Here is a 25,961-nt window from a genome sequence, read left to right on the forward strand (position 1 = left end):
AAAATAAATTAAAATATAACGACTTTTAGGAAGCGGTAATATCATTTATAAAAAAAGCTTTTTTTAAGTTTATATAAAGATTAAAAAGATAAAAAGAATTTTGAAAAAAAACTTTTGAAGAAAATGTTTAAATAACAAACAGAAAATTTAAAAAGAAAATGATTTGAAATAATTATTACTCTTAGAAAGCGTTGGAAAGGACATTAAGAAAAAAGCTTTGTTAAAGCCTAAAAACGGATTTTTGGTTAAATAAAACTTATTTTTTAAAGCTTTTGAAGAAAATTGCTTAAACTGAAAAAGTTTTTTTGATTAGAAAGCTTTTCAAAATAAATTTTTGTTTAAGAAAGCTTTAGATGAGAGTTTTTTTAGAAAGCGTGTAATAAAGCTTTTAAACAGAAAGGTGTTTTAAGGAACCTTCTAAATAAAAAAGCTGCCAAATAAACTTTAAAATCAGAATGCTTTTAAATAAAAAGCCCTTTGATTAGACATTTTAAATAAAAAAAGCTTTTTTAAAAAAGAAGAGAAGTGTTTTAAGAAAGCTTCTTAATAAAAAAACTGCCAAATAAACTTTAAAATGAGAAAGTTTTTAAATAAAATACCCTTTGAGGAGAAATTTTAAATAAAAAAGCTTTTTTAAGAAAGCTTTTTGAGAGTTGAAAAGGCTCTTTTTAATAAACCGTGGCTTTTAAAAGCTTCTGAAGGAAATTGTTTGCACGGAAAAAGTTTTTTTATACAAAGCCTTTTATGAAAGCCCTTCGTGGAAACATTTTAAATAAAAAAAGCGTTGTTTATGTCTAAATAACGTTTTTTTTAAGAATCTTGTTAAATAAAACATGTTTTTTAAAAGCTTTTCAAGATAATTTATTAAACAGAAAAAGTTTTTTTTTAAGAAAGAAAGGTTTTAAAAATATTTTTGAAATTTTAAAATTTCAAATATATTTCTCTATATATATATTTTGAAAGCTTTTAGATAAGGGTTTTTTAGAAAGCGTTTAAAAAAGCTTTTTAAAAAGACATTAAAAAAATCAGAAAGTTTTTACATAAAAAGCCCTTTGTGAAAATATTTTAAATAAAAAAAGCTTTCTTAAATAGAGAAGCTTTCTAAGGAGTAGAAGAAAGCTCTGTTTATGTCTAAATAGCGATTTTTTTAAACAAAACATGGGTTTTAAAAGCTTTTGAAGAACATTTTTATACGGATAAAGTTTTTTTGATAAGAAAGCTTTTGAAAACAAAATCTTTTAAGAAAGCTATTAGATGACAAAAAGCTTTTAAACAAAAAAATGTTTTAAGAAAGCTTCTAAATAAAAAGGACTTTAAAAACCGTTAAAAAAAAAGCTTTGAAATAAAAAGCTTTTAATGAAATCTTTTGGAATATATTTTCAATAAAGAACTTATTTCTACAGGCTTTTTAACCTTTAAGGAAGATTTTAAACAAAAAAGTGTTTTAAGAAAGCTTCTAAATAAAAAGGCCTTTAAAACCCGTTTAAAGTTTTGAATAAGAAAGTTTTTAAATAAAAAAGTTTTTTTTTAATAAAAAAGCTTTTAAATAAAAATATTTTCTGGAAAGCATTTGGAAAATATTTTGAACTTATTTCTGAAAGCTTTTTAATAAAAAATGCAATACAGTAAATCTCAGTTTAAGGTTCAGTTAACTTTCTGCCCTAAAAGCTTTATAAAATGACAATATTCTATCACTTTTTTTCTACATAATTTCATAACGTTTATAACGTTTTTTTTTTTCATTTTCTCTTATTTTTCACAACTAATACCTACATTTATGCTAAACTTTGATTTTAAATTACTAACTTGTTATTATGTTTTTTTTTCTTGGCTTAAAATTAATTTTAAAATTTCTTTCCTTCCAAATTTAGTTTTCATTTTATTATACTTTCTAATTTTATGCAATTTTAGGCAAATTTTGAAAATTTCAAAAATATTTCTATTTATATATATATTTTGATATATTAGATATGTAACTACTACAACTAATTTAATAAACATTTATATATTAATCTTAGGCAAAAGAAAAAAAAAATAATTTCAATTTACATACAGAATCTAGCCTAAAAAAATTACATTAATTTAGAAAATCCTTTTACTTTTTAGGTTCAACTATTTACATTATGATTTGTTGTCATTAGAAAATCTCTGTTTTTTTGTCCATTGTTTAAAAATAATCCATTTGTGGTGCATCCAAGGCTGAGTGCATGGTTAGAGTGACACCACGATTAATACTAACAGCTGGATAGAAGACACCATATAAATCACGAAACGCTATAGAACCTTGAGGCATGCCATTAACCAGAAAACTTAAAGTGTGTCTTTCTAAATTGAGTAAAACACCGATGGTGCTGCCGGTGCTAATGCCACCCTCAACGCGTCTTTCATGCACTGAATTATGTTGGAACCAAGAACGTTGACGATCAATGTACATGGCAAATGATTTTTCATCTTTACCTTTAAAAGAAAAAAATAATATATAAAGAAGGATTAATTTTTTTGGTTTAAAATATTGTAGAGTATAAAAAATAAATGAATCTCTTAAAGTAAGCAGGAAAAAGTAACAAAGAAAAGCTTTATGGTTAAAAGCTTTTATTTTTTTTTTCTAAAAAGTAAAAAACACAAAAGTTTTTTAATTTTCTTTAGCTACTTGCTAAAGAATAGAAAAAAATTGTTTGCCTTACATTTTTGTTAATGGATTTTCAATAAAATAACAATATAGAAAGAACAAAAGAAATTAAAAATGGCGTCAAAAAAACTTTTCTGTCGTTTTGTTAAAGTATCAATAGAGGAAGTAAAAATTCTTTTGAAAAATGATTTAAAAACGTGATGGCGCCTTCTTTTGTTTTAAAACTTTTGTTTTAAACTTTTGACTGAAATGATGACAATATATATTGGCAAATATTGATATTTTGGAGTGCCAACTGAAATCATGGACCGATTTTTACTTCGTCCTTAAACTAAATCTCTTAAACTTTTTTAAAAATAAGACTTAAAGTTTGTTCTTAAAGTTTGCAATGAACGATGACACAGAAAGCGATTCTGAGCCGATAAATGCCGAGATCATATACATAGTTATTTCGCTAACAAATACTTTATTTCGTCAATACTTTTACACCACTTTCCAACAATATCTCCCGATTAGCCCCACACACACAGTTAGTGTGAAACCTGACCATAAGTAAAAAGAGAAAAACAACACAACACCACTAACAACGTAAAGTTTTATCTCTATAGCAAACTTAAGTTTGTGACAATAAACGCCTCACACCTCCCCGAAAATCCTCCTGCCTCAAGAGATAATATGATAAAAACTAGCTAAAGAAACACTTCGATATTTCGACTACAAAAAAACCAAAAAGGCGTGACAATAAGCACAAACACTTTTCAAACAAAAAAACGAAACTTCTATTTAATACAAACAACAGCAGCAGTGAAATCTAAAGTTTGGCAAGTGAACACAAAGTATTGTTAACAAATGAAAATTGAAAATCGAAAAAAAAACAATAAAAACAAGAAATATTGCCAATTTCGATACAATTTAATCTGAGAGAGAAAAATAGAAAATCAAGAAAAACTTTCGCTGTTTGTGCTATTAAAAAAAAATTGCCAGAGAGCTGTTGCGCTTTTGTATGCGAAAGTGTGTTGGCTAGAAGTCTGTAACTGTGAGATAAAATTACCAATTGTACAATAGCAACAACAAAGGAAACGGAAGTTTCTTTTCTCTCTCAAAGTATATACAAATCCATTATAGTTGGTATAAAGTTATTTGAAGGGAATTAAGTGAAATATTTTTGCAAAGTTGAAAGAATGTTGAAAGCTCATGAGTGCAAGACAAGTATAAATAAAAGTTATTTTCCATTATTTACATTACCATAGATTGATAAGTTAAATTCTTCTATTTTAATCAACTGCTTTTCCCTATTGGGTATAAGGAGTAGTTTATAATGTCAGCTAGAAAGTTAATATATTTAAGGCATCATAATTTCTCATTCTTTAAAAGCACTATCTACTATACCCTAAAAATTTTTTATGTAAGATCCTATACATATGTTTTCAAATAGAATGTCTGCTATTGTATTAAACTTTACAGAAAAAAAGCTTTTCAAGGAATTAAAATGCACTTTTTAAAAAGATTCTCTTTACAGATTTTTCAGGGAATTAAAAACTAGTTTTTGAGAAAGATTTTCTTAAAATAAATAGTAAATTAAAGCTTTCAAGAAAGCTATTTGCCTGAAAGTTTTGTTATAAAACTCTAAAAATATGAATATATAAATAGATAAAGCTTCTAAGAAGATTAATAATATGAAATTTTTAAGAAAGTAATAACTTAAAAAGCTTTTTGATATAAACGACTATAAGCTTTTGGCTACTTAGTTAGTTAGTTAGTTAGTTAGTTAGTTAGTTAGTTAGTTAGTTAGTTAGTTAGTTAGTTAGTTAGTTAGTTAGTTAGTTAGTTAGTTAGTTAGTTAGTTAGTTAGTTAGTTAGTTAGTAGTTAGTTAGTTAGTTAGTTAGTTAGTTAGTTAGTTAGTTAGTTAGTTAGTTAGTTAGTTAGTTAGTTAGTTAGTTAGTTAGTTAGTTAGTTAGTTAGTTAGTTAGTAGTTAGTTAGTTAGTTAGTTAGTTAGTTAGTTAGTTAGTTAGTTAGTTAGTTAGTTAGTTAGTTAGTTAGTTAGTTAGTTAGTAGTTAGTTAGTAGTTAGTTAGTTAGTTAGTTAGTTAGTTAGTTAGTTAGTTAGTTAGTTAGTTAGTTAGTTAGTTAGTTAGTTAGTTAGTTAGTAGTTAGTTAGTTAGTTAGTTAGTTAGTTAGTTAGTTAGTTAGTTAGTTAGTTAGTTAGTTAGTTAGTTAGTTAGTTAGTTAGTTAGTTAGTTAGTTAGTTAGTTAGTTAGTTAGTTAGTTAGTTAGTTAGTTAGTTAGTTAGTTAGTTAGTTAGTTAGTTAGTTAGTTAGTTAGTTAGTTAGTTAGTTAGTTAGTTAGTTAGTTAGTTAGTTAGTTAGTTAGTTAGTTAGTTAGTTAGTTAGTTAGTTAGTTAGTTAGTTAGTTAGTTAGTTAGTTAGTTAGTTAGTTAGTTAGTTAGTTAGTTAGTTAGTTAGTTAGTTAGTTAGTTAGTTTCTTTCTTTAGTTAGTTAGCTTAGTTAGTTAGTTAGTTAGTTTAGTTAGTTAGTTATTAGCTTAGTTCGTTCCGTTAGTTCTGTTAGTGAGTTAGTTAGTTAGTTAGTTAGTTTGTTAGTTAGTTAGTGGGTATACCACTATCGCCATTACTGGGTGCTACTTTTTCCAGAACCGCTGGTGGAAATCTGACCCACAACCTCCGGCCTGATAGGCTTAAACACTAATGGGACCATATTATTGCTGATAACTTTCCTTCAAAATTAAAAATATATACAACTTGATATTTAATGCTGACACAAACAAACATTTTAGGGAATTTTCCATAAATATTTTCTAGCTGCAAACTTTTCCTATACAAAATTTCTACACCATTTGACACGTGTTAAAGCAGCTCATCACAAGTTTTCAAATTAAAATTTCATAAGACACTGCAGTTAAAAATAGAAAACTTTGTTTATGCTGCTGGTATGTACATACATATTTAAGAATTAGTGGTATGTATTGCTAGCAACATAACACCTTTTTACCCCACCCACGAAATTGACACTGACACTAAAATGTTGAAAAGTTTTTCGTTTGCGCTACTAAATGCTAAAAGTTAACTAAACAGTGGCTGGAGGAGATTCCCGGGTGGTTTGAATATTATTCTAACATTTCTTAAAAAAAAAGAAAGTTATTAATAATATTAATATGTGTGTATATTTCAGAAATTTGGGGCAAATAATTACATTACTAATTCTAATGTGTTATTATAGCTTTCATCCATTTAATGCTTTTAAGCCACTGTGCAATATTTAACAAAAAATATGTTTCTCTTTTTTAAATCTAACTTTTTATTAAGCTTTGTTAGACGCCACTACCCTAAAACCTCTCTATATCCTTACATTGTCTTAGACATTGTGGACGTGATGAGTTGTTGTTTTGGCTTATTTTACTAGCAAGTCACTTTTTCGTTTCTTTGCTGCTGTTACGTGTTTCGCGTTATTGTTCTACACAATCTCATAAAAAATATTTGTTACAAACAAAACTTTTCGCTTTTCCTGTCGTTTATTTTAAACTAGTACATACAATGTATTACAAAATATGTATCTGTGTGTTTGAATATTGGGGGCATGTATCTCTTAAGTTAATATCATGTTCTTATTGCATGTGTTGTCACAGTTTGGTGTCTAACATTTTGGAGTTTTATAAAGTAAGTAAGTAGCAGTAGTAGTATAGTTAGCTGCTGTTTTTAGTTTTTCAAAACCATCATGTTTAACTTTAAAAAAAGTTTTGCCAGATAATGTTCAGTGTTATCTGGCTCATACTTCATTCTTTTGCTACATTCTGCCACTAACACTCGTACTTTTGCTAAGTTTATTACGCGATACTAAGATTCTTAGATAGTCATACATACTAAGTTTAAGTATAAAGTTAATGATACTTTGTTGTTATTTTGTTACATTTTAAATAGTTTTATTATTTTGTTATTTAGTTATGGGGGTGGGGGATAAGTTGCGTTTGTGCTGATGCTTACAACGCTTATCCCGAAATTTAAAAAGACGTCCCTGTATCTATCTTGTAATCGATTTATGATTTCTTCAATTTGTATGAAGAAGAACCCCTAATTTTTTTTAACTCTTGCGTAACAACTCTCTTGAAAATCTATCTAATTTACAGTTCAAAACTTCCAAAAACGGCTTCTTTTCAAAAAGTATTTTCTTTGGGAAATGAACTAACATTTTTGAATAAATTTTACAGAAAACTTTATAAAAAATGTATAAAAATAAAAAATTATTACAAATATTTTTAAATATAAATTATTGTTTTAAGCAATTTTTATTTTGCTAAAGTTTTTTTTTTTTAAAAAAAGCTTTGCCACAATTAAAAGCTCTTAAAAAAGCTCTTTCAAAACAAACTTTATAGTGAAAAGCTTTAAAATATAACTTTAGGTAACTTTTAAAAATAAATTACTTGTTATATTAAAGTTTAGTTTGAAAGCTTTCAAATATAAAACTTTTGTGGAAAACTGATACTGATATTTTCAAAAATAAGCTTAATAGTAGAAAGCTTTATAAAACCTATAACTTTAGGCAACTTTTGGAAATAAATTACTTGTTATATAACAGTTTTGTTAGAAAGCTTTCAAACAAGAAAACTTTGGAAAAACGTTTCAAAAACTAAAGCTTTCTAAATAAAATAAAGGCTTTTAAAATGGTATTTTTAATAAAAATAAAGACTTTTAAAGTGGATTTTTTAAGATCTATAAGAAAAGCTTTTTAAAAGAAAAGCTCTTTTATAAATTTTTTAAAACACAAAGAGCTTTTAAAGTTTAAGAATGATGTTTGTGATAAAGCTTTTTGATGAAAAACTTTTCGATAAAACGCTTTGCCAATGTGTGGGACAAATGAAGATAAAGCTTGAATGCTTTAGCTTTTTCTACAAAAGCTTTAATTAATTTAATTCATATAAAATTAAAACTACTTAAGCCTGCTGTTGCTAACTTAAAACATCTTGAGAAATATTTGGAGAAAGCTTTTCATCTGCTCAGTTTCTGAGAAATTCTCATTGTCAATAAAAAAGCTTCGTTAATGTTATGGGAAGCTTAAATTTGTGAAAATGGATTAAAAGTACTATTTATTTATTTCAATCTATTGACAAATTGACTAACTAATCTTTGTAGGAGACAAGTCTATGTGAGATCCAGAACTAAAACTCATAATTTAATTTAAGTCCCCTTTTTATATACTATACTTTCTTACTTGTAGTTTAATTTTATAACTTTAAGTTTTTAAATAAATTTATTACTTGACAATGTTTTCTTTCATATTCTCTGATTCATTACTTATGATCCCTGACAACCAATTTATATTAAATATTGCTAAAGAAATTACTATACCTGTTGACCAGCTCTTAACAAAGAAGCTATAAATCTCAACAACAACTAAAAGTACAATTTTCTAAGAATATTTCTACATAAAATACAAAGAGCCACAGACCGCAAAGTTTTTTCTTCTGTAATAAATACTCTTGTACTACTATTCATAGCTATTATTTCTTTAAGTTGCCAAGCAAGCTAATACTATCCCTTTTGCCTTTATACTTAAAAAAAAAACTACATAATAAAAACTACTGACAACAATTGACTACTTACCCAACATTTTATTACGATTAACATCGATGCGTGCCACACCAAAGGCAGGATCTGTATCAGCTGTATAATTGTCAATGGTAAATTCCCAATAGTGTATGCCACGTGAAAAACCCACAGAACCCAATGCAACACGATGTTCCCAGCCTTCAACGGAGACAGTTGAATTGTTATTACTAAAGATGAGACCAGAACCAGGACCACCGCTTAAAACCGGATCAAATGTAAACCAGGCAACTGTAAATATAGGGGAAAAAAATAAATATAGAAACATTGAAAATGTAATATAAATACTAGGAAATAAATAAATATCCTTGACTGTGAAAAATAAACTCTATAAACCACAACTTGTTATGTAGTCTGGTAAAAAAACGAGGAAAATAATAGCAAAATCTACATTTAACAGGAAGGACAGACAAATAAGCTTTGTTTAGCCAATATGGAGGAAATTCAATTTGATTGCATTTCCTTGTTATGCTTGTTGTAATATTCTCTTTTCTTCTTTAAATTCTACTACTTTTTTAGTTTTTTTGTTGTAGTGGTTTTTTAGTCCTGTTTTAGTTGCAAATGTGTTTGTATGTGGGTTGTTGTTGTTATGATGTTATTGTCTGCACCGCAAAGTATGCTTTAGGTTTTGTAAAATCTTGATTTTTTTCTTGTATAAGGGATGTTAGCAGAGACTTTAGCTATGAACTAAGCAAATATTTAAGTTAAATATTGGTATTATACTCTATATGGTGATATATGTATTATAATTTCTCTTCCTGGTAAGTAGAAGACTATCTATAGACGAAATCCTTTGTCATTACTTCTATAATGACTATTGTTTGCCATATCGAAGCCGGCAAACTATTTTTGGGTCTTTGCTTGAAAATTCTTGGGTTTATGCATGAAAGAGCTGAATCAGCCGATCCGAGACGGAACGGAACATACATACATAGCAATTAGCTGAGCCTTAAGTCGAAAAAGAGAATTTAGAGTTTTTAAGCTTTCTAATCTGTATAGCCTACAGCTCTACAGTGAGGAGGTTATTATGAGAAGATGTTGTGTTGGTCCCACACTCACCTTGAAGAATATGAATGTTCTGAGACTGTTAAGCTATGTCCGTCCGTCTGTGAGTCCTCGTAAAACTTGTGACTTTTTGAAATAATTTCCTTGAGTCAAAGTATAATGTGTCAATTTTCATCAAATTATCTTGAAAATTAAGTAGAACGAGTGATGAACGAACATCGCTAAATTGTTTTAGAATATGATTCAAATTCAATTAGAGTAAAAGCCAGATTTCTATACGTCACAAACATCAGCACGATCTCATGACACCTTTACCACTATAGTGGTCTGAATTAAATTTTATGATATAGCAATGGTGCTATAACATGTCTATAACTTCCCCGATTTATTTTCCTATTCACGGTTATTTGTTTTTTTCCTTTCTGTTAGAGTGGTTTAGTTAACTTATTTGTTCATTTACTTTTTCTAAGTTATTGACTGCTTATTATTAGCTGTCCTGTCCGGTAAAAACACTCACCTCGCTAAAAGAATGTTAAGTAAAATTAAATAAAATCCTCTTACAACTAAAGATTAAAAAAAAGAATTTATAGTCGGGCATGGCCCACCATATGATACCCTATACCAGTGATTTTGTTAAATATGTTGATTATTATTTTTAATAATAAACTATTTCATTTCATTTTTATCTTAATTCAAAATTATTTTATGAATTTGTTGACAAAAAAGGATTTTCTAAGTAAAGAGTTTTACGGGGGCAAATATGATCCTATCCTTATAAATTTTGGTAGAGGGATTTACGTCTACATTAGTTGTTTATGTAGAATATCATCATGATATCAGTGAATTTTCTCCTTCAACTCACTTTCTGAATGGGACTTTGGATGGGGGATAGGGTCAAATGGGACCCAATCATTACGAAAATCAACAGTATGATTAAGACCTATATAAAACTAAGTTTTGCCAATTTTTGAAGTGATACAAGAACATTTAACATATTTATGAGCTCAAAATCCCTATTCGAGGGGTACGGTTGTATGGGGCTATACGAAATAATGAACCGATTTTAACCTTTTTCAATAGTTCTTGGGTCATAAGAAGAGTATGTACAAAATTTCATCAAATTAGCTTGAAAATTGTGACCTGTATAGTACGCACAAGGTTTACATGGACACACAGATGGACGGACGGACATAGCAAAATTGATTCAGAAAGTGATTCTGAGCCTATTGGTATACCTTAAGGTGGGTATAGTGTGCACAAAGTTTACATGAACGTACAGACGGACGGACATAGGTAAATCGACTAAGAAAGTGATTCTTAACCGACTAACTAATTACCTACCTAAATAACTAACCAACCAACCAACCAACTAACTACTAACTAACTAACTAACTAACTAACTACTAACTAACTAACTAACTAACTAACTAACTAACTAACTAACTAACTAACTAACTAACTAACTAACTAACTAACTAACTAACTAACTACTAACTAACTAACTAACTAACTAACTAACTAACTAACTAACTAACTAACTAACTAACTAACTAACTACTAACTAACTAACTAACTACTAACTAACTAACTAACTAACTAACTAACTAACTAACTAACTAACTAACTAACTAACTAACTAACTAACTAACTAACTAACTAACTAACTAACTAACTAACTAACTAACTAACTAACTAACTACTAACTAACTAACTAACTAACTAACTAACTAACTAACTAACTAACTAACTACTAACTAACTAACTAACTAACTAACTAACTAACTAACTAACTAACTACTACTAACTAACTAACTAACTAACTAACTAACTAACTAACTAACTAACTAACTAACTAACTAACTAACTAACTAACTACTAACTAACTAACTAACTAACTAACTAACTAACTAACTAACTAACTACTAACTAACTAACTAACTAACTAACTAACTACTAACTAACTAACTAACTAACTAACTAACTAACTAACTAACTAACTAACTAACTACTTGATTTCATAACATTAGTATTTAGACCTAAAGTAAAGACCTATTTAGACCTATTAATTGTCAAAAACTTATCTACTTATTGCATATATATTATAAACTAAATGAGAATTATACGCTAGAATGTAAATTAATGTATTTTTTAGTTTTCATATTTGAATTTATTACAAAATGAGAATCAATTGATATATCAATTCAATCTAAATTACTGCTACCAGCTCTAAATAACTAGAATTTAATTCTTAAAGAAATCATTAGCGTAAACTTTAAAACCAAATCAAATTAGCGAAAAGCTCAATTAACATATAAATAACACTTAAACAAGACAATAAAAAATATGTTAATTTTTTACTGTTCGAAAAAATAAAATAAATAAAACTGAAAAAAATCTATAAATTTTCTATTAGCTACCACCTTCTTTCTACCTTAATGCCTCTATTAACATTAAAATAATTAAAATGCTGTCTTCTGCAACTCTCACCTTTTGCAGACATCAAAATTTATATCCTTGTCATTTACACACTTTTCTACATTAAGTAATTAAATATTAAGGACTAATCAATTTTCTATTTGAAATCCCTTAAGGCATTTTATGACTAGACTTAACTGGCTCTTCTTGACTGACGCTATTTCTATTTGTCTGTCATGAAGGCGAAGGCGGCAACGGCGGCCTAAAGAAGCAAAAAACAATTTAAATGAAAATTAAATAATAAAAAAAAAAATATTTGCGTCTAATGAAATCAACACTGCTGTTTACTAGCGTATAACTAATAAATCTTGCTAAAATAGCAGGCAGAAAACTGCCAAAGCAAGTTGCTAAAGGAACAACAAACGGAAAACATCAATCAATTTTGAAGTGGAAGTGCTAGAAAGAAGCTAAAGTTTCTAATACAACTTAACAGAAAACAGTAAGTAGTAAACGGAGTAGTCAAAGGAGTAGCAAAGCGAAGAAGAGATTAAAAATTTTGGTGTAAAAGACAATTTATACAACTGACACTCACGCATGAGTGAATTAGTAATACAGGAAAATTATAACCCTTTATGGAAGACTTTTTAAATTTAAATACTAAAAACTTTTGTTCAAACTAGAAAAGAACCTAATACTCTAGTTAAAAAAACTGTTTTGAAAAACATTACAAGAATGTTTTTGTAATGTTAGTCTAATTTACAAAACAAAATCACCAACTTTTAAAGCGGAAAAATATTTAACGCTTAAAATAACATAAGTCTTTATTTATGTCCACCGGTTTTGGATTTCACTCGAAGGTAACCCAGCAAAACCTAAGTAATGAATTTCAAGTATTATACCCTACACCACTATAGTGGGGAGGGTATTATTTTATTTTACCTAATAACATACTTAAATTACATAAAAGTTGTTAAATAATAACTTACTAAGAATCACAAACAAATGTTTAAATATTCATTAGACGCCTCGCAAGGACTACATAACCGCTTACTAGTAAGCAAGTAGTTATTAAAACGATAACCAGTTCTTGCGAAATGTAATATACCTGTTAGCATTGTTGTAATGTTTTTTTGCAATTTTTCAAGTATTTAGTTTAAATGCTTTTTAAATTCTAATGGAATTATTGTCGGTTTTAATGTTTTTTTTTTGGCTCAACTAAAGTAATACAAAACAACAAATGCACTTTAGAGTGCTTTGAACTTTATGAACTTACCTTCAGCCGTTTGTAATCCAATAAGTTCAGAGTATTCACCTTCTCCAGCACTATTGAAAGCCTTGACACGAGCATTGTACATTGAATTAAAATGTAAACCATCAACGGTGCATATTGTTTCTTTGCCACAATAAACTTCCTATAAATGAGGCATGAAATGAAAGGTAAAACAAAAACAATGGTAAAGGGAAAAAATTAAAATAGAATAGTTTATAAAATATAATAGGAAGAAGAGCTTAAAGCTTTAAGTAGAGATTTTAAGTAAAATTTTCGGAAAACAGTGCATTTCTGAAGTAAGAAAGATTCGAAATGAAGAAACTAACTAACTAACTAACTAACTAACTAACTAACTAACTAACTAACTAACTAACTAACTAACTAACTAACTAACTAACTAACTAACTACTAACTAACTAACTAACTAACTAACTAACTAACTAACTACTAACTAACTAACTAACTAACTAACTAACTAACTAACTAACTAACTAACTAACTAACTAACTAACTAACTAACTAACTAACTAACTAACTAACTAACTAACTAACTAACTACTACTAACTAACTAACTAACTAACTAACTAACTAACTAACTAACTAACTAACTAACTAACTAACTAACTAACTAACTAACTAACTAACTAACTAACTAACTAACTAACTAACTAACTAACTAACTAACTAACTAACTAACTAACTAACTAACTAACTAACTAACTAACTAACTAACTAACTAACTAACTAACTAACTAACTAACTAACTAACTAACTAACTAACTAACTAACTAACTAACTAACTAACTAACTAACTAACTACTACTAACTAACTAACTAACTAACTAACTAAACTAAGCTAACTAACTAGTAACTGACTGACTGACTGACTAACTAACTAACTAGCTAAGTAGCTAACTACTAGCTAAGTAGCTAACTATCTAGCTAGTAGCTATCTATCTATCTATCTATCTATCTATCTATCTATCTATCTATCTATCTATCTATCTATCTATCTATCTATCTATCTATCTATCTATCTATCTATCTATCTATCTATCTATCTATCTATCTATCTATCTATCTATCTATCTATCTATCTATCTATCTATCTATCTATCTATCTATCTATCTATCTATCTATCTATCTATCTATCTATCTATCTATCTATCTATCTATCTATCTATCTATCTATCTATCTATCTATCTATCTATCTATCTATCTATCTATCTATCTATCTATCTATCTATCTATCTATCTATCCATCTATCTATCTATCTATCTATCCATCTATCTATCTATCTATCTATCTATCTATCTATCTATCTATCTATCTATCTATCTATCTATCTATCTATCTATCTATCTAAGGATAGCTATATGAAAATTTTATTTTAAAATTTTACAATTCCTAGAAATACAAAAAATTACAGAGAAATTTTGTCTGGAAACATAGTGTCATATTCCTAAGCAATACTGACAAATGCACTCTATTCGAATCCTGTTATAGATTCATATTTGAAACATAATTTATTATTTATACATTCAAATAAAATGTACATACTTCATTCTCTACACTTACCCTAAATTCTCCACCGCTGCCATCGTCTAGTTCTAAAACGTAACCCTCAACAAATGAATGATTTGGCGCCTGCCACGCCACGGTAACTGAATTATTTTCCGCTGAACAATCTTGTGGTATAATTGCAGGAGGTTGTGGAGCTATAGTTATTATATATATATTCATATATTTGTAATTTGTATATAATTTTACAGTTTTCCATTTACATTCCAGGGAAAAACGAGAAATATTAGAAATTTGTAGTCGAGATTATGTTTTGTTCACACACACGTAAAGGAAATGGAAGAAAAATAAACAATAATATTGTTGTTATTTAGCATAAATGTAAATTATGTAATAAATTATATAGAAGTTTTTGTTATTATATTATTAGAATAAAGTAAGTATATTTGTGTGTAAAAGTGTAAGTTTATGTTTTTAGTGTAAATATTAGTAAATGTAAATTCAAGTATTTAACATTTTAACTACAATGATACAGTTTAATTATTATGACTTAAGGGTATAATAAACAATAAATTATAAATACTAAGAGAAATGAAAAAAAACATTATTTATATTTCTTGAAATAAACGAAAAAAAAACATAAAAAAGAAAAAACCAATCCTTGTTGAAAGAAATAGGAAAATTAAAGAACATAAAGGAATAGAATAACACCAAGTTTAAACAATGAACTTAAGAAACCATTAAATAATAGGAAACGGAACTTAGGTGTAGTAATATCAAATGAAACGAACAAAAAAAAAAAACTGTAACAAAAACAACATTAACACAGCAGGATCCTTTTTGTTATTTTTTGCAATGTATGTGTTTGTGTTATGTAAGTTGTTGTTTTAACCTTCCGTGTAGCCAGTAGCAAGTTCGAAAGTATAAAATTTATAGAAATTACTAAAGTAACCGGAAACCGGAAAAACGTACACCAACCAACCTTTGGAGTTGCTGTTTTGTTTTTTCCATTTTTTACCAAATAATAATTACTTTTTTATGGTGTAAATGTCATATAAAACAAATAAATTTTTATCTAGAATGGAGTGTGTTTGCTTAGAAAAGTATTAGGAAGGAGTAGGAAGTACTGATATGAATAAAATGTGGTATAAATAAAAGTACTTAACAATAAAAGAAATTCTCATATATTAACTTAAAAGGTTAGTAATACAAAAGTTTTTGTAATATGCAAATGGAAAAGAAAATAAAGAATTACAAATTACATTTCCCTAAATGGAAAATAATAATTATTATAAATATTTCCTATTCTCTAAATCAGAAAATTACTTTTTTATGAAGAATGCAAGTTCAAAGCTTGGATGTTGCTTTGAACTTGCTAGATCTATAATCGGAGAGTATATTTATTAGTTTAAGTTTTTATTTTGGTCTCTCTGGATTGACTCTGGCTGGTTCGATTCTCTTAGTCATTATATCTTTGTATATGTAAGCAATTTTTTGATAAAAAAGGTTTTCTTTTGACTGAAGTGAACGTTTTTGTGAAAAAAGAATTTTTAAGCTGGTTTTGTTTTCTTCAAGTTTTCAGTGAAAAGCTCTCTTAGACAATATATCACTAGTTATATATGAAATCATAGTTTAGTGAAAAAAGCTTTATTTGGTCGAAAATAAATTTGTTTGATAAAAAAGTTTTTGCTTCTAAAAATTATCCTATTTTGATTAAAGAACCTTTTTAATTGTAAATGTTTTTTTTTAAGTTTTTTTTTCTTTTTTTTTTGACTGAAGAATCTTTTTAAGGTGGTTTAGTTTTCTTTAGGTTTTCAGGGAAAAGCTTTTATGTTAATAATTTTAAGTCTTTATTTTGGTTAAAAAAGTTTTTTTGTATGAAAAAGCTTTTGGAAGAGGAATGTTGTTAAAAAAGTTCGATTTTGATGAACGAAGCTTTTTCATTTTAATTATTTTTAAAGCCTTAGCTTTAAAATAATTTTTTTTTATAAATAAAGCCGAAAAGTGAATTTAAATTTGTGAAAAAGCTTTTTAAGCAAAACTTTTTATAAATTTTAATAAAAATAAGCTTTTCAGATTAATTATTTCTTAAAGCTTTATAAGACAAAAATTAAAAATTTTAAGTGCAATATTTATATTTTATTAGCAAAAAGCTTTTTCAAGTAAAATAAGTTTTGAAAGCCTTTATGTCTAAAGCTTATTTAATAAAAAGGAAAATGTATGATAAAAAAGTATGAACAAGTTTAGAATGAACTTTTTTTAGAAAACAATTAATTTTTATGAAAAAAAGCTTTTCAGACTTTTTTTAAAAAGGCTACTTTTTTAAAAGGCTTTTTATTAAAAAGCTTCATTTTTAAAAAGCTTCTTTTTTTTAAAAACTTCTTTTTTTAAAAGCTTCTTTTTTTAAAAGCTTCTTTTTTTAAAAGCTTCTTTTTTTAAAAGCTTCTTTTTTTAAAAAAGCTTCTTTTTTTTAAACAGCTTCTATTTTTAAAAAGCTTCTTTTTCTAATGAACTTTTGTAGAAAACAATAAATTTTGATGAAAAAAAGCTTTTTATGTAAAGATATGAAAAAAAGAAACTTTTTTTAAAAAAGCTCCTTTTTTTAAAAAGCTTCTTTTTTTAAAAAGAGTCTTTTTTTAAGAAAGCTTCTATTTAAAAAAACTTCTTTTTTAACAAATAAAGAAGCTTTATTAAAAAAAGAAGCTTCTACTTAAAAAAGCTAATTTTTTAAAAAGCTTCTTTTTTAAAAAATGCTTCTATTGAAAAAAGCTCATTTTTTAAAAAAGTTTAATTTTTACTGAAAAATCTTTTTCAAGGAAAATTATTTTTTAAGCTTTTATGTAAAAATATGAAATTTTTGGGAAAATACCTAAAAAGCTTTTTCATCAAAATGGATATTTTTTATAAAAAAGTTTTTTTTTTTTAGAAAAAGCTTTGTAAGTGAATAAAGTCTTTCAGTTAAAATAGTTTTTGGATTTATATATTTATTAAAATAAAAAGCTTTATTATTACTGAATCGTTTACTCAGAAAGCTTTTTAAGAAATATATTGCATTTATTGGTAAATTTCCCTTAAGTAAGAAAATTGATTGTTAATTACGCATACCTTCGCATATTTAATAAAATAGTAAGCTTATAAAATTCTTAAAAAATAAACCCAACACCAAATAATGTTTAGTAACAAATAAAGCTAAGTGCAAGTAAATAAATTAACAAAAAACACAATTCAAAAGAGGATATTAAATAATAGCGAAAATGAACTTAAAGCAATATCATAAAGTAAAACGAACACAAAGAACATGATAAACGATTAGACACGAAAAATATGAATGAAACACACAAAGTGTATGAAAATGAATGAGTTATTAAAACACAAATTATACATTTAACAAATGAACCAGAAACATAAACAACAAAATAATTGCAATTTGAAGAAATGAAAATATAACGAAACAAAACAATTTTGTGAAAAAAAATGTTGTGGGAAAATTTAATAAAAAAAAAATAAGAAAATAATGCATACATGATATCGATTCATCGTAGTTAATTAATTTTCTAAATGCATTCATTTTCAGGGATATTGATGTTGAGGAGGATGAAGATGATGATTTATTGGATTTGGTGGAGCGTAATGTTGAGGTTTTATTATTTTCATTGAAATTGTACGACAATAAGCTGGTTGGCATTGATGGTATTGATATTATTCCCGAATTAGCTGTAGAAGGTGGTGGTGTTGTTGTTGTTGTCATTGTTGTTGTATTGTCTAATAATGAGGTATTGATGACTGTATTGGTGGATAGTATGGATGTGGTAAATGTTGTATTGCTGATTAAATGATCATCTAGCATCTCACCTGCTGGTAATCTTTCATCGCCATCTTTAGCAGCTATAAAAGCGGATTATGGATTTTTATATCATTTTTTTGTTTACAAATAATTGATGATGATAATTTTGTTTATTATATAATACATAATTTGATGAAAATTGATTTGATTTATGATTGTGTTGTAACAAATATTGTTTAAATTTTTATTTTTTTTAAGCAGCATGTAATGTTGTTAAAGAAAAATGAAGAGAAAGAAGTAGAAATATTTTGAATTTTTTGTTATTTTATAATATTATATAAATATAGTTAATTTTAAAACTAGCTTTTTTGGAAAAATTGTGGTTGTTTTTCTTTTATAAAAAAAGTTTTACTTTTAGTTTTTGTTTGGTGTATAAAGTAAAACAAATTTTCTTAATACTTTGTGGTTTTATAATTTATGGTTTTGTGTTGATTAACACCATTTCCAGGTGAAATTTTGAATTATGTGAAAAAATCCGGTGAAAAAGCTTTATATGTTGTGCAGTGAGTTTTCTACAGAAAATAGCTTTTTGTGGTAAAAAAAGCTTTTTTTTCGAATGAAAACTTATTCCCTTTCACAATAAATATGTTTCTGCTGATGAAAAATGCGAGTGTTAATGAAAAAAGCTCTTCAATGATGAAATGAAAACTTTTTTTGAGAAAGCTTTTTAAATGAAACTGTTGCTTGCGAGGAAAGCTTTTCTAGTTTAAAAAACTTTTTTCTGTTGTAAAATACTTTTAGTTTAAAAAGCTTTTTTCTAGAAAATTAGCGCATACATGTTCGAAAAAGCTTTCTTATCTGAAAGATCTTCTTCTGCTGAAGAAATATGTATGTTCCTGATGAAGAGCAGATGAAATATTCAATTCTTAATGGAAAAAAGCTTTTTTGTGATGAAATTTTCTGGTGATGAAGCTTTTTCTAGCAAAAAAGAAGTTCAAGGTTTTCTTACGAAGCTTTTATCGGTGCGTTGAAAAGCAGTTTTCTAATGAAAGGAGAAATTTTTAATAAGAAAACAACTTTTTAAGGAAATAAATACTTTTTCTAGCAAAAGAGAAGCTTTATCTTCTTCTACTGAAGAAATATTTTGCTGATGAAAAACTGATGAAATATGCCATTCTTAATGAAAAAAACTTTTTCCTGGTGATAAAGCTTTTTCTTATAAAAAAGAAGTTCAAGATTTTATTATGAAGCTTTTATTGGTGAGTTGAAAAACTGTTTTCTGATGAAAGGAGGAATGACAAGAACTTTTCTAATGAAATAAATACTTTTTCTGGTTAAAAAAGAAGCTTTTTCAGCTAAAATAAAGCTTTTTTTCTTGTTAATGAAGCTTTTGCTTATGATAGAAGCTTCTTAAAAAGGATCTCTTGTTCAGATGAAATGAAAACTTTATCTCGTAAATTCTTTTACTTATAAAACTTTTTTGTTTACGATCTTTTCACATTGGAAATGGTGTCATTAGTTTTTAAATATTGCTGTTAAAATTGTGTTGGTATGTGTTCGACAAAATAAAAAATCTTCTCATATTTCAAAATAAATGTTTGTTAAACAAAACAAACAATATTGAAATGATATCTTATTTTCGGGTTGTGTAGAGAAAAAAAAACTAAAATCTAAATAGTAAAAGTGATTTGTCACAGCTGTGTAGATCGTAAGCCAAAGTGGTTTTTAAGGGGTCTTCCCAAATCATACACACACACACTTTAGTTTAGTGTAAAAAAGGTATCACTCACATACTGTAACTAACCAGTGACTAATTACAGAACATGATGTGATTTTAATGTTTTAACATAAATTTAAAAAAAAAAAAACTATGTTTTGAAACAAGAACAAGGGGGGATGTGTGTATCGTTTGAAAACTAGATAAATGTTTAGTAATTTAATTAATTTTTAGCCTAACAAACCTAAAATTTTCAAAAGTGTAAGTTAAAACTACTTTAGTGTTTGTGCAATATTACTCTAAAATTCTAATTAAAATTTATTACTTTCAATTTATTTCTATAATTAGGAGCGCTCCCTTGTATATTAATTTTCGATTGAAAATTTTTGGTAAAAAATTTTCATTTATTCTCATACTTACGTTTCATTTGTATAAAATTTAAATTATCAATCGCTCGTAAAACGGAAGCATCATCGAGGGTTAAATCGACTATGGGTGAAACACGGGGTGCAGCATTTGTTACTTCCTGATGCCAAGTCATATCGGTGTTGGCTACGCGATTTATTAACATGGAACCGACCTGAAAGGATATGATGTTGTGTTTTTTGTTAGTTTTTCTACATATTATTTAAATTTTATTAGTGTTTATAGAGAGTGAAAACTAATCTATGCTTTGATTTTAAAATTTAAATGGTAAGATTTTAAAGTTCAAAGCTCACTTTCATGGAGTTTGCGAAAAAAGCTTTAAACAGTTACAAAACTTTTTCCGCTTGGCTTAAAAAAGCTTTAAACAGTAACAAAACTTTTTTCGTTTGATTTAAAAAAGCTTTAAATTAAACAAAAATTTTACTTGTTAACTTTAAAAGCTTCATATTATAACCATTCCTTGACCTTTTAAATTAAAAAGCTTTTAATTTTTACCAAGCTTTTACTTCATCTTGGAATTCGATTAAGAAATTTATTAAAAAGTTTTTATCTTGGAATTCGATTAAAGAAATTTTTTAAAGAGTTTTAAATTTCAACATAGCTTTGACCTTTTGGCCGAAAAAGCTTTAAATTTTAACTAAGCTTTGACCCTAAGACTTAAAAACCTTAAAATTTAAATAAGTCGTAGACCTTAAAAGCTTTACTATTTTAACCAAGCTTTGACCTATTGTATATATATTAGTCAAACTCTTTAACCAATAACAAAGCTTTTTCCGCATGACTTAACAAAGCTTTAAATTTAACCAAAATTTGACTTGTTAACTTTAAAAGCTTTAAATTATAACCATTCCTAGACCTTTTAAATTAAAAAGCTTTTAATTTTTACCAAGCTTTTACTTCATCTTGGAATTCGATTAAAGAAATTTCTTAAAAAGTTTTAAATTTCAACATAGCTTTGACCTTTTCGCCGAAAAAGCTTTAAATTTTGACCCTAAGACTTAAAAACCTTAAAATTTTAATAAAACTTTAAGTCCTAGACCTTAAAAGCTTTATTATTTTAACCAAGCTTTGACCTATTGTATTTATGTTAGTCAAACTCTTTAACCAATAACAAAGCTTTTTCCGCATGACTTAACAAATTTAACCAAAATTTGAACTTTAAAAGCTTTAAATTATAAACATTCCTTGACCTCTTGATTACAAAAGCTTTATACTTATACTAAGCTTTTCATCTTGAAGTTCGGTTAAAAAAAATTCTTAAAAAGTTTTAAATTTCAACATAGCTTTGACCTTTTGGCCCGAAAAGCTTTAAATTTTTAACAAAGCTTTGACCCTAAGACTTAAAAACCTTAAAATTTTAATAAAAATTTAACAAACTTTGATACCTTGTCTTAAAAAGCTTTACATATTAATCAAGCTTTGACATCTACTTAGAAGTTGAGATAATAAAATATTTCTATTTATTCTAATAAAAGTTTATAATTTGTATTTTCTAATTTACCTGTAAAAATGCAGCACTATCAGTCTCTTTTAATGCCTCAATACAGAATTGTATTAGACCTGTAGTTTGTTGTAATTTTCCAGTACAATTTGATTGTTGATCCTGTAAAAGAAATTAAAAAAATCAAGTTTAATTATATTAAATTAATATAATACACAATCAATAGCTTTTCTGTAAGTACTTACCTTTAATATTCGTATTTTAGTATCTTTATCCATGCGTATTGCTTCTAATAAATATTCACGTCTATCATGTATGGCTTGTATTAGGGCTTCACATTGTGCGGCCACCAGTCTTTCAAATTCTATGCAGGATTCCTGGAAGAAAACGAATGGTAGAAGAAAAAAAAGCACATGTAAATAAATATCCAAAGAAGTTTATAAAAAAGAAACTTATGGCAACATATTCAAATGGCAATATCGATTAAGATATACCCTTCAGTTTAAAGAATAGGTATCCGATGTTATAGTTAAGTTATTTAGAGCCTTAGAATAACCGATTTGAATTAACATATGGACAGACGGACGCAAAATTAACCAATAGACCGACATGGACTCGACTATAAAGATCGACATTTTCGAAGTAAATGAATATAAATTGGAATTAAAATAAAAACCTCATGACAAAGCTATACATACATATGTATATACCTTGTACATAGGTGTATGGCCTTGTCGCTTTGCTGCAGTATAAATAAAATTTAATTAAAAATATTGCGTATTTCATTTCACACAAAATGTTCATGTTTTTATACTTAAATATAAACTCAAAGAAAAACTCCAAGAAAACGGAAATCTAACAAGTCTTTAGCAAAATATATATATAAAAACATGGCGCCATTTCTTTTACATTTTTAATTTTCTTTTAATTTTATTTTTTTTAACTACAGGTAAATCAAAAGTAATTGTTGTAAGTTTATTAAAAAAGAAAATACAAAAAAAACTTAAATACTTAAAGCAAATGTCTGGTCGGTAAAAGCTAACGTCAGACAGAAAAACCCATAAAGACTTTTTGCAAACAATTTGAGTTTTTTCCACTTTTTGTGTACTTTTTACTTTAGTTGGAGATTTTATGTTGAAAGTTTCTATGCTGCTTTTTAAGTAGTAAAATAAAATAGAAGTAAAAAAGTACTATTTATTTTATGTCTACAAATTAAATGCTCAATATTTTAAAATTTTTAAGCTTAATTATACGAATATTTTAAATTTAAAGTTAAAGCTCTGTAAAGCTTAGTCTCCTTTTAGAAATTGGCTGATATTTTGCAATCTTAAATTGGAAAAGGATTGGATATTTGTGGCTTGATCACGTAGGCGTGCGACATGCAAGTCCCCCAAGAAAAGGCTCTGCAATGATCCAATCAGACGATCTTGTCGAACTAAGTAAATCATCTAAATAAGACATAAGACGTCCTTCTATCCAATGCATCCCAAAGAGGTAGTTATTTTCACAAAGAAGCTTCGATAGGATAGAGGTTAGTATTATAGTCTAGTAGGCTGGTGGCTGTAGGTTCGATTCCCACCGGACACACTGGTTAAAGAGTGCACAGTCCCGATATAGGCCAAGGTGTTTTTCGCATTTGGTTTCAAGCTAACTAACTAACTAACTAACTACTAACTAACTAACTAACTAACTAACTACTAACTAACTAACTACTAACTAACTAACTAACTAACTAACTAACTAACTAACTAACTAACTACTAACTAACTACTAACTAACTAACTAACTAACTACTAACTAACTAACTAACTAACTAACTAACTAACTAACTAACTAACTAACTAACTAACTAACTAACTAACTAACTAACTAACTAACTAACTAACTAACTAACTAACTAACTAACTAACTAACTAACTAACTACTAACTAACTAACTAACTAACTAACTAACTAACTAACTAACTAACTAACTAACTAACTAACTAACTAACTAACTAACTAACTAACTAACTAACTAACTAACTAACTAACTAACTACTAACTAACTAACTAACTAACTAACTAACTAACTAACTAACTAACTACTAACTAACTAACTAACTACTAACTAACTAACTAACTAACTAACTAACTAACTAACTAACTAACTAACTACTAACTAACTAACTAACTAACTAACTAACTAACTAACTAACTAACTAACTAACTAACTAACTAACTAACTAACTAACTAACTAACTAACTAACTAACTAACTAACTAACTAACTAACTAACTAACTAACTAACTAACTAACTAACTAACTAACTAACTAACTAACTAACTAACTAACTAACTAACTAACCAACTAACGTCTAACCACCAGGTTCCTTATGAATGTACACTTTGTAAACGACAGTCGTCACTTGTGTCAACTTTGTAAGCGACAGCAGCGAAAGAACAGTGGACACTTAAAAAACAAATTTCAACAAAAATGTTCATTGCCGTGTATTGACCTCTATTGGACTAGCTTTCTGACTATATCCTCGTCAACTATAGAGTGCCAGTTGAGTTACTGGTAGGACAAGCACATGATAAAATAGCCAGTAATCCGGGAAGTCGGTGGCTAGAGGTAACCCTTGATAGTAGCTTAAATAGGTAATTTGGAATTGTCCCTCCGAACTGCTGGGTAAACACAATCCCAATGCTTACAAATATGGTAATTATGCAATATAATTTTTAATCCTAAATAAATTTTCATTTGATCTGTTATACAGAATTTAATAGGTACAGAACCATAAGGTCGTATATACCCAACTAAGTCTGTATACTTGGCATTTCATTACTTAAGTGCCATTAAAATTAGATGTAAATATTTTCGCAAGAAAATAAACTCTAGCAGCACAAAAGAGGAAAATAAAGCAAACAACTGTTTTTTCTTAATTTCATGACTAAAAACACACTCTTGAGACTTAAACATTTACTTAATTAAGAAATTATAATTTAGAACTGTTTTACTTGAGAATGCTTTTTATTATTTATTTAGTTTTAATTTTAAGCTTTTTAAGGCCTTTGCAAAGAAACACACAAAATTAATGATGAAAATTTTAACTGAAACAATTAAAAAGTTTGTTTTTAAGTGTAAAAACGTTTGTTTAAGCAATGTTTTCCAAAAAAAATGCCTAAAGGATTAAGTTTTTCCTTTAAAAAGACTTTGAGTAAAAATTAAAAAAAAACATAAGAAAGTAAAACTTACCGTCACTTTATCACTCATGCCCTTTAGCCGTTGTATAAATTCTGTTGTTGAACGTGCCTTCTCTGACAATTGTTGCAGATTGTGTGAAAGTTCCGTCTGCAAATAAAATAAAAGACAAAAATATATTAAAACTAAGATAAGAATATAATGTAAATTTTAAAAGATTAAAAGATATTTAGAGAAATTCAGATAAATGAAAAAAAACATAATGTCAGTTATAGTGACAAATTGCTATAAAGAAATTCAAATAAAAAGAAAGTGTTTTATTTTCTGATTTTTTTATGAAGTGTTAAAATAATGCTTTTAAACAGATTTTTTTTATTATTTGTTAGTATAATTTTTTTGTTGTATCCTTTTTGCAAATTTCCTTCCTTCCTGTTCAGTTTTTTTTTTAGTTGTATGAGTCATGGGTTTCATGTTATTTTTGCGCCTCAACAAATTATAATAAAAGTAACCACAAAAGCCCGGAGTCATAACAATAATGTTCTCTTTTGGTATTTTTTTTTTTCATTTTATAGAAAAAAACGCAGCAAATGTTTTGAATAGGAACAATAAAAGGCGTGAAATGGAAACTTTTTTATCTTTTTTTCCATGCGAACACAATTGTTGACAAATTAAAGGAAAATAATAGCAAACGAATGAATTGTTGCCGGAAACTATAAAAATAAAGCGAATTTTAATGAAAATTCTAAAAGTTGTCAAGTTAAATAAGTGGACAAGATTGTACAAACAACAAGGACTTTTTCCAAAAACATTTAAATTTGGTTAAATGAACCAAAGGATCTCATAATTTTAAGACAGAGAAAATCTAATATGAATGACTGAAGACGACCCCACAATATAAACAGCGATCTTATAAAATAAGCCATGATATACTTTGAAGTTCATTGACATA

At 27.0% G+C, this 25,961-nt stretch overlaps 1 protein-coding gene across 3 annotated transcripts in view; it reads right to left on the minus strand.

The window, feature by feature from the left end:
• Window positions 1-1,569: 1,569 nt before the first annotated feature.
• LOC119605663 (E3 ubiquitin-protein ligase TRIM9) overlaps window positions 1,570-25,961 on the minus strand; it is a 233,776-nt gene continuing 209,384 nt past the window's right edge. The window contains exons 2-10 of one of the 3 annotated variants that reach the window (XM_037958905.1): window positions 25,067-25,162; window positions 22,076-22,207; window positions 21,891-21,992; window positions 20,384-20,543; window positions 17,985-18,347; window positions 14,520-14,659; window positions 12,941-13,079; window positions 8,245-8,478; window positions 1,570-2,457 (exon numbers count right to left, since the gene is read on the minus strand). In XM_037958905.1, the coding sequence (XP_037814833.1) occupies window positions 2,168-2,457; window positions 8,245-8,478; window positions 12,941-13,079; window positions 14,520-14,659; window positions 17,985-18,347; window positions 20,384-20,543; window positions 21,891-21,992; window positions 22,076-22,207; window positions 25,067-25,162 (1,656 nt within the window). In that variant the 3' untranslated portion in view covers window positions 1,570-2,167. The remainder of the gene's footprint in view (window positions 2,458-8,244; window positions 8,479-12,940; window positions 13,080-14,519; window positions 14,660-17,984; window positions 18,348-20,383; window positions 20,544-21,890; window positions 21,993-22,075; window positions 22,208-25,066; window positions 25,163-25,961) is intronic. The other 2 variants (XM_037958906.1, XM_037958907.1) reach the window with 2 other exon arrangements.

This window comes from Lucilia sericata, unplaced genomic scaffold, assembly GCF_015586225.1.
Source record: "Lucilia sericata isolate MDLA Ls3-8-SP2 unplaced genomic scaffold, ASM1558622v1 Contig000507F_arrow, whole genome shotgun sequence".
NCBI lineage: Eukaryota > Metazoa > Arthropoda > Insecta > Diptera > Calliphoridae > Lucilia > Lucilia sericata.